Below are 10,022 nucleotides of genomic sequence, written 5' to 3'. Positions count from 1 at the left end.
AGATCATCAAAGGTAGGTTAATATGTATGATGTTATTTCTGACTTCTGTTGACTGCACAATATGGCGCATATCTTTTTGGCTTGTTGGGTCTCTGAGCGCTGTACTCAGATTATTGCATGGTTTGCTTTTTCCGTAATGCTTTTTTGAAATCTGCCACAGCGGTTGCATTAAGGAGAAGTGTATCTATATTTCCATGCATAACACTTGTATTTTCATCAACATTTATAATGAGTGTCTCTGTAAATTGATGTGGCTCTCTGCAAAATCACTGGATGTTTTTGGAACTAGTGAACATAACGCGCCAATGTATACTGAGATTTCTTTATATAAATATGAACTTTATCGAACAAAACATACATGTATTGTGTAACATGAAGTCCTATGAGTGTCATCTGATGAAGATCAAAGGTTAGTGATTAATTTTATCTCCATTTCTGATTTTTGTGACTCCTCTCTTTGGCTGTAAAAATGGCTGTGTTTTTCTGTGACTTGGCTCTGACCTAACATACTCGTTTGTGGTGCTTTCACTGTAAAGCCCATTTGAAATCGGACACTGTGGTGGGATTAACAACAAGATTACCTTTAAAATGGTATAAGACCCTTATTTGTTTGAGGAATTGTAATTATGAGATTTGTTGTTTTGAATTTGGCTCCCTGCACTTTCACTGGCTGTTGTCATATCGATCGCATTAACGGGATTTCAGCCCTAAGAAGTTAACAAAATGTGGGAAAAGTAAATGGGTCTGAATACTTTCCGAAGGCACTGTATCAGATCAAGGCCGTACTGTGCGATTTAGTAGGGAGTTTGCAGCAGGCTAATATTCTATATAGTTTAGTACAGAAAACATGGTAAGTACAGTGCACTTGGAAAGTATTCAGACCCCTTGACCTTCCCACATTTTGTTATGTTGGCATTTTCCCCAGCTTTTTTCCATAAAGTGGGCACTGCTCAGTTTGCAGGTCAGGCTCAATGGCTGAGGGAGAGCAAAAAGAGAGCGATAGCAAAGACGTGGTGCACATATGTGATGTGGGACCAGAACATTGAGGACTACATCTGGCTTGTGAGGGCCAAATTCTGAACCAGTGGCCAAACTCTGCACACAGCATCTTTAATAAAAGAAGCTTGTGACCAATGTAGGCGCTGCTTAGTCAAAATTGGACTAGCTACCACCTAAGACTGCTAGATTGTTGACCATACATTTGCCCACCGAAGACAGGAAGTCATCAACCAGTGTCCCAGTGTTAAAAGAGATGAAAGGCATATGGCCTGCTCTGTTTGATGCCTCTCAAGTGAGTCAGCAGCCAAAAAATACAATACCAAATGAAACCTCTTATTAGCCTTGCTTGATGATATTCCAGTATTTGTCTTTCAGATAAATTAAGAATTCCAGAGGATCACTACAAAGCATCTTGAGCCAAGGTTTATGGCCACGTTGGGCCAGTACACCACAAAGCATCTTGAGCCAAGGTTTATGGCCACGTTGGGCCAGTACACCACACAGCATCTTGAGCCAAGGTTTATGGCCACGTTGGGCCAGTACTCCACAAAGCATCTTGAGCCAAGGTTTATGGCCACGTTGGGCCAGTACACCACACAGCATCTTGAGCCAAGGTTTATGGCCACGTTGGGCCAGTACTCCACAAAGCATCTTGAGCCAAGGTTTATGGCCACGTTGGGCCAGTACACCACACAGCATCTTGAGCCAAGGTTTATGGCCACGTTGGGCCAGTACTCCACAAAGCATCTTGAGCCAAGGTTTATGGCCACGTTGGGCCAGTACACCACAAAGCATCTTGAGACAAGGTTTATGGCCACGTTGGGCCAGTACACCACTAAGCATCTTGAGCCAAGGTTTATGGCCACGTTGGGCCAGCACACCACTAAGCATCTTGAGCCAAGGTTTATGGCCACGTTGGGCCAGCACACCCCAAAGCATCTTGAGCCAAGGTTTATGGCCACGTTGGGCCAGCACACCACAAAGCATCTTGAGCCAAGGTTCATGGCCACGTTGGGCCAGCACACCACAAAGCATCTTGAGCCAAGGTTTATGGCCACGTTGGGCCAGTACACCACTAAGCATCTTCAGCCAAGGTTTATGGCCACGTTGGGCCAGTACACCACTAAGCATCTTGATCCAAGGTTTATGGCCACGTTGGGCCAGTACACCACTAAGCATCTTGAGCCAAGGTTTATGGCCACGTTGGGCCAGCACACCACTAAGCATCTTGAGCCAAGGTTTATGGCCACGTTGGGCCAGCACACCACAAAGCATCTTGAGCCAAGGTTTATGGCCACGTTGGGCCAGCACACCACAAAGCATCTTGAGCCAAGGTTCATGGCCACGTTGGGCCAGCACACCACAAAGCATCTTGAGCCAAGGTTTATGGCCACGTTGGGCCAGTACACCACTAAGCATCTTCAGCCAAGGTTTATGGCCACGTTGGGCCAGTACACCACTAAGCATCTTGATCCAAGGTTTATGGCCACGTTGGGCCAGTACACCACTAAGCATCTTGAGCCAAGGTTTATGGCCACGTTGGGCCAGCACACCACTAAGCATCTTGAGCCAAGGTTTATGGCCACGTTGGGCCAGCACACCACAAAGCATCTTGAGCCAAGGTTTATGGCCACGTTGGGCCAGCACACCACAAAGCATCTTGAGCCAAGGTTCATGGCCACGTTGGGCCAGCACACCACAAAGCATCTTGAGCCAAGGTTTATGGCCACGTTGGGCCAGTACACCACTAAGCATCTTCAGCCAAGGTTTATGGCCACGTTGGGCCAGTACACCACTAAGCATCTTGATCCAAGGTTTATGGCCACGTTGGGCCAGTACACCACTAAGCATCTTGAGCCAAGGTTTATGGCTACGTTGGGCCAGTACACCACTAAGCATCTTGAGCCAAGGTTTATGGCCACGTTGGGCCAGCACACCACACAGCATCTTGAGCCAAGGTTTATGGCCACGTTGGGCCAGCACACCCCTATGCTGCTGTCATTATTCCATTCCCAGGAAGGGCCCCTGGACACAGATTGCGGGTCATGCTGGAGGTCCTACTCCAGGTAAAGTGTTCTCAGGAAAAATGCGCAGTTTTATATTTAGCTGGCTGATGTTTGGTGCTGCAATTTAATCCACAGGCCCTGCTCTGCTACCCAAGCATTGTACGCCTTTTAGTAATATAGGATACTTGGATCGGTGAATGCATAGATTTCACTCCTTCACATGCACAGATTCAATTCAATGACAACAGTGGCTTTATTCTATATCAGGGTCATGATGTGAGTTCAGTGAGTAATTTGCTTGATTGACTACCTGGCTGAAGGAGACTACCATGTGAGGGCAATAAAGCATTTTCTGACCTGTGTGTGTGTGTGTGTGTGTGTGTGTGTGTGTGTGTGTGTGTGTGTGTGTGAGAGAGAGAGGTTCAATGTATTCTGATAAAAATAATGGCATCTCATAATCCAGATTGATTTAAATGAGCAAATATGCATTACATTTGCATGTAAAATTTGATCCCAACATCGAAAGAATGTGTCTATTTTTTTTTTACAGGAATCTGAAAAAGACAACATGTAATGAAAACCTGTGTGATCAAGAAGGTGGGTGCCATAGCGAGTGATGGTCCAGAGGAGATGGGCACCGTCCAAGAGGGTTGTCTTGGTGATCGCCGGTCTGGGTAGTGTCCAACAGGCTTGTGTCATTCTACTTGGCGTTACATTATGCTCAGAATTTCAGCTACCTACACGAGGCATTCCAGAAACTGTTTGTGGAGCTGGACTGCTCAAAGCTCACAGTCAAGATGACAGCCCTCAAAATCAAATGACTGTCTTAAGCAGAATGACAGCCTAGAGGACAATTGTCATAGACTGAATGTCAGGGTTACTTTGTAACACCTGCGTAGTTAAACACTGAGGAGCCTCTGGAACTATTATCTCCCTTTATTTGTTCTGGTAGCAGGTCAGGAACGGTGTCCTCTACCACAGACCTGCCTCTTGTTGTTGTTGAAGCCGCCTGGGGCACAGAATCTGTGCTGGGACCAGCCTCTGCCTACCGGAGTTTAGTCACCGAGAGGCGGAGCTCGAGCACATTGTGGTCTAAGACCCCGTCCCCGATCGGCCCAATGCAATGATCTGTGCAAAATCATTTAGAGGTTAAGGAAGACACGTTTATTCTTCAAAGTGTGATTTAAAGGTTCACTGCCACGGTATTTACGCTGTTTTGTCTACAAAATAGATGTTTTTAATTAAGGATGGCATGTCAATTTTGACGTTTGAAATACTGACATGTGAATCCGTTTGACAATTTTGAGGTTTCATCAAGGTGCCAACATTTTACCACAGGTATTTAGAAAATTCTACCAGGGTCTGTCTGCACAGTATGGTTGTTATGACATCCCAATGCGACCTGCACCACTGATACACTACAAAGCTTTGCAGGTAAACTTCCTTAAACTGATTTCTATTGGGAACTTCTGAAAAAAAAGCCTCTAAACTAGACAATTTATGGTTTAAAATAAATACTACAGAAGTAATATAGGTGGCATCCATTGGCAGTGTTTGTGAACAGATAAAAGTTCCAGGAAGAAACTAATACAAGTGTTTAGATGACATGATTATTGGGGTTGTCATCTCTTTTTATTTTGTTCTTTACCTTGTGGGCAATATTTTAGTTAGGAAAATATTCCACAGTGCAAACCACAAGCTATTTGAGCCTCCATGAGTCCCCATTATGTTATAGTCCATGGTCACTATGAGAATATTTTGGTCCTTGTGAAGTCCATGGAGTTGAAGCTCCATTCTCTCCTAAAGAGACGGTTCTGCCCACAGAGAGCCTATACTAGCTAGTGTTCTTGTTCCTAATTCTAGGGTTTTGCCGACCTGCAGCCATCAGGACGGACCTGCAATGTTGATTGCAATTCTGTAATTTTTCAACTAATAATTTGAGAATCATTGCTGCTGCTTTTGTACTATTGAATAAGAGCTGTTTTGCAAACCGTTATATAAAATAACTGGTTTTCAAGGATTCCTGGTGTCCTGATAACTTCTCTCCGATCGAGTAAAACCAAAGTAAAAAATGTGAACCTTTCTGAGTTGGTCTAAATGAATATATCATGTAACAATGACTAGATAATAGGATTAATCATTCAGTTCCAATAACAATTTCATGTAAACTCAGCAAAAAAAGAAACGGCCCTTTTTCAGGACCCGGTTTTTCAAAGATAGTTCGTAAAAATCGAAATAACTTCACAGATCTTCATTGTAAAAGGTTTAAACACTGTTTCCCATGCTTGTTCAATGAACCATAAACAATTCATGAACATGCACCTGCGGAACGGTCATTAAGACACTAACAGCTTACAGAGGGGAGGCAATTAAGGTCACAGTTATGAAAACTAAAGAGACCTTCCTACTGACTCTGAAAAACACCAACAGAAAGATGCCCAGGGTACCTGTTCATCTGCGTGAACCTGCCTTAGGCATGCCCGCAAGGAGGCATGAGGACTGCAGATGTGGCCAGGGCAATAAATTGCAATGTCTGTCCTGTGAGACGCCTAAGACAGCGCTACAGGGAGACAGGATGGACAGTTGATTGTCCTCGCTGTGGCAGACCACATGTAACAACACCTGCACAGGATCGGTACATCCGAACATCACACCCTGCGGGGCAGGTACAGGATGGCAACAACAACTGCCCGAGTTACACCAGGAACGCACAATCCCTACATCAGTGCTCAGACTGTCCGCAATAGGCTGAGAGAGGCTGGACAAAGAGCTTGTAGGCCTGTTGTAAGGCAGGTCCTCACCAGACATCACCGGTAACAACGTCGCCTATGGGCACAAACCCACCGTCACTGGACCAGACAGGAATGGCAAAAAGTGCTCTTCTCTGACGAGTCGCGGTTTTGTCTCACCAGGAGTGATGGTCGGATTCACGTTTATCGCCAAAGGAATGAGCGTTACACCAAGGCCTGTACTCTGGAACGGGATCGATTTGGAGGTAGAGGGTCCGTCATGGTCTGGGGCGGTGTGTTACAGCATCATCGGACTGAGCTTGTTGTCATAGCAGGCAATCTCAACTTTGTGCGTTACAGGGAAGACATCCTCCTCCCTCATGTGGTACCCTTCCTTCAGGCTCATCCTGACTTGACCGTCCAGCATGACAATGCCACCAGCCATACTGCTTGTTCTGTGCATTATTTCCTGCAAGACAGGAACGTTAGTGTTCTGCCATGGCCAGCGAAGAGCCCGGATTTCAATGACATTGAGCACGTCTGGTACCTGTTGGATCGCAGGGTGAGGGCTAGGGCCATTCCCCTCAGCAATGTCAGGGAACTTGCAGGTGCCTTGGTGGAAGAGTGGGGTAACATCTCACAGCAAGAACTAGCAAATCTGGTGCAGTCCATGAGGAGGAGATGCACTGCAGTACTTAATGCAGCTGGTGGCCACACCAGATACTGACTGTTACTTTTGATTTTGACCCCCCCTTTGTTCAGGGTCACATTATTCAATTTCTGTTAGTCTCATGTCTGTGGACCTTGTTCAGTTTATGTCTCAGTTGTTGAATCTTATGTTCGTACAAATATTTACACATCTTAAGTTTGTTGGAAATAAACACAGTTGACAGTGAGGACTTCCATTTTTTGCTTAGTTATCTATTTAAGTTCAATCAACATAATATAATAATTTTCTTCATCATTTTCATTTGACCACATCCAAACAACTTACTCAAGCTTATCTACTCATAAAAACTAGCAAAAATGTCTACTCAATTATATTAGTCTAATTTTGTTGACTAACTTATTTTGAGTAGAATCAAGAAAACCTATTTCGCAGAGTAGTGTGTCTAGACACTGCCCCGCAGAGGGTCTGGGGCACACACACACACACACAGAGCAAAAGAGTATAACTGGAAGGATTATTCTGAACAAGGTACAATGAGGTACTGAGGTAAGCTGAGTGGCCAAATCATAGAGGAACAAGACGGGTGGCGATTTCAACAAAAGAGGTCCATTTAGTCCCTGCCATGTTAGTTATTACTTCAAACTGAATAAAAACTAAATCTAGAGAATTGGATTTCAATTGTCCACTTTGTGCATGTGCTATTACTGAAGCTGACTCTGTTGGGGACAGGAATCAATACAACAGTCAGTCTCAGAATTATGTCTGTATTGTGTTGTTATTGTCCAGCACCAAGCAACTAGGCTGAAGAGAAAGCACATCTATCCAACTATCTTTCTACCTAATAAGACAGAGAACCTGTAATTATCAAAGTATAAATAATGACTTAAGTTCTTAGTAATTATAGAGGTCCCTCTGAGGCATCAGTGGGTCATTTAAAAGTAGCCGGAAGAAGCAACAAATCTAGATATGACTGAACTGAGCGACGACTCTGCCTTTGCAGACAAGAGCCTGTCTAGGGACTGGGGCTGTGAATTAGCACTAGCTAAAAGTATCAAGATGCCGCTGGGAGCTGGTCGTGTTTTTGGTCCAGAAACCCCACTACTTCTCATTCATTTTAAAGTGGCTATGACTAAGCATTCTGACTACCTACCGTTCCCCAGTGGCTGCCCCATCATCTCTAAAACACACCATCTCAGAGCTGGAGTAAAGTGGAGAATTTCACAAGCAAAGGAGCAGTGTATTCTTCAGTCACTTTAAGGTTGTGCCCATGAAAATTGATGTGAGACTTCCAACTGTTAAAGTGATTGGTAATAACAAGCAGTGGTGGGGAGTGATTGGTTTGATGACTGGTAAGAACAGGTTCACAACAGGAAAAAGGAGAAGAGGAAGAACTGCGAGCATCTAGCTCCGGGATAGAGGTCACTGCACTGTGGTTCATATAGGCTATAGTACATCATCTCTGTGTGTGACCGGGCATTAATAGGACTGACTGAAAGCCACTTCTGATGACACAGCAGCTTTAAAACAGAGAAGAAATGACACATTAAATCAAACCTACGAGGCAGAACAAGGGGGTATAAGGTAAAGGTTATGGGGACATACCCAAATAGACTCAAAATGTTATACTTGATCAGCTGTCAACGACTTGATTCATTGATCTGTTGAATCAGGTGTGTTAGTGCTGGACTGGAACAAAGGAACGTAGTTCTGCTCCCCTGAACCAGGATTAATAAAACCTGCTATAACATGTACTGTGTGGACAGGGTGTAGGGGGTATGGGTTAGGGTGTAGGGGGTATGGGTTAGGGTGTAGGGAGTATGGGTTAGGGTGTAGGGGGTATGGGTTAGGGTGTAGGGGGTATGGGTTAGGGTGTAGGGGGTATGGGTTAGGGTATAGGGGGTATGGGTTAGGGTGTAGGGGGTATGGGTTAGGGTGTAGGGGGTATGGGTTAGGGTGCAGGGTGCCTCACCGTGGTAGAGAGGTGCTGAGCTGGAGACGGGGTAATGATGGAATGACCTCCACCACACAGCCACTGGTCAACACACTGGGTAGACCCTCCAGGAGACAGTCACTGGTCACACCAAACACTGACGTGTGGTAGCCTACAGGGAAGAGAGAGAGAGGTAAAAATCAGTGCCCTCAAACCAAGAACTAACAAGCACTCCAATAACTTCTCTCCATTCTACAAAGGGTGACATTGAGAACACACTTCTGAAGGATTTCTATCCAATCATCCTCTGTTCAGAAAAAATATATAATACAAATGGGAGAAATAGAGCTGTGAATTTCGGATTGGTTTAGAGTTGCGACTCCCAATGTGGGATAACAAAGGTTTACCCTATTCACCCCACACTCCTAGATTCACCCCTACACCCCCACACTCCTCTATAACCCGCACACACCTCTATTAACCCCCCACACACCTCTATAACCCCCACACACCTCTATAACCCCCACACACCTCTATTAACCCCACCACACACACACACCTCTATTAACCCCCACACAGCTCTATTACCCCCCACACACACACACCTCTATTAACCCCCCACACTCCTCTATAACCCCCACACACCTCTATTAACCCCCCACACACCTCTATAACCCCCACACACCTCTATTAACCCCACCACACACACACACCTCTATTAACCCCACCACACACACACCTCTATTAACCCCCACACTCCTCTATAACCCCCACACACCTCTATTAACCCCACCACACACACACCTCTATTAACCCCCACACTCCTCTATAACCCCCACACACCTCTATTAACCCCACCACACACACACACCTCTATTAACCCCCCCATCTTCTGAAGAAAGATAACCAAGCCACTTGTCTTAACCATGGCGACAACATTACAGGCAATTACTGTGGTGTAAAATGAAGACTAAATGACTATGTAGATCATACTATTTAAAGCTATCCTCGTCCCACGCTGCTGAGGTTAACAGAGATGCGATTAACTGACATGTCGCTTATCCTCAGAGAATATGGGGAAAACGTTCTGGCGTCTGTCTGCCTGGCGTCTGTCTGCCTGGCGTCTGTCTGCCTGGCGTCTGTCTGCCTGGCGTCTGTCTGCCTGGCGTCTGTCTGCCTGGCGTCTGTCTGCCTGGCGTCTGTCTGCCTGGCGTCTGTCTGCCTGGCGTCTGTCTGCCTGGCGTCTGTCTGCCTGGCGTCTGTCTGCCTGGCGTCTGTCTGCCTGGCGTCTGTCTGCCTGGCGTCTGTCTTTATTTTATTTTTATTTTACCTTTATTTAACCAGGTAGGCAAGTTGAGAACAAGTTCTCATTTACAATTGCGACCTGGCCAAGATAAAGCAAAGCAGTTCGACAGATAAAACGACACAGAGTTACACATGGAGTAAAAACAAACATACAGTCAATAATGCAGTATAAACAAGTCTATATACAATGTGAGCAAATGAGGTGAGAAGGGAGGTAAAGGCAAAAAAGGCCATGATGGCAAAGTAAATACAATATAGCAAGTAAAATACTGGAATGGTAGTTTTGCAATGGAAGAATGTGCAAAGTAGAAATAAAAAATAATGGGGTGCAAAGGAGCAAAATAAATAAATAAATTAAAATTAAATACAGTTGGGAAAGAGGT

At 45.1% G+C, this 10,022-nt stretch overlaps 1 protein-coding gene across 3 annotated transcripts in view; it reads right to left on the bottom strand.

The window, feature by feature from the left end:
• Nucleotides 1-10,022, bottom strand: part of trappc9 (trafficking protein particle complex subunit 9) — a 304,671-nt gene that overhangs the window by 232,560 nt on the left and 62,089 nt on the right. For all 3 annotated transcript variants that reach the window (XM_031793479.1, XM_031793478.1, XM_031793480.1), the window contains one exon: nt 8,374-8,506. In XM_031793479.1, the coding sequence (XP_031649339.1) occupies nt 8,374-8,506 (133 nt within the window). The remainder of the gene's footprint in view (nt 1-8,373; nt 8,507-10,022) is intronic.

The sequence above is a fragment of the Oncorhynchus kisutch genome, linkage group LG17, assembly GCF_002021735.2.
Source record: "Oncorhynchus kisutch isolate 150728-3 linkage group LG17, Okis_V2, whole genome shotgun sequence".
NCBI classification, from domain to species: Eukaryota; Metazoa; Chordata; class Actinopteri; order Salmoniformes; family Salmonidae; genus Oncorhynchus; species Oncorhynchus kisutch.
Note: the sequence above shows the minus strand (reverse complement) of the source record. Positions and strands in the feature narration are given on the sequence as shown.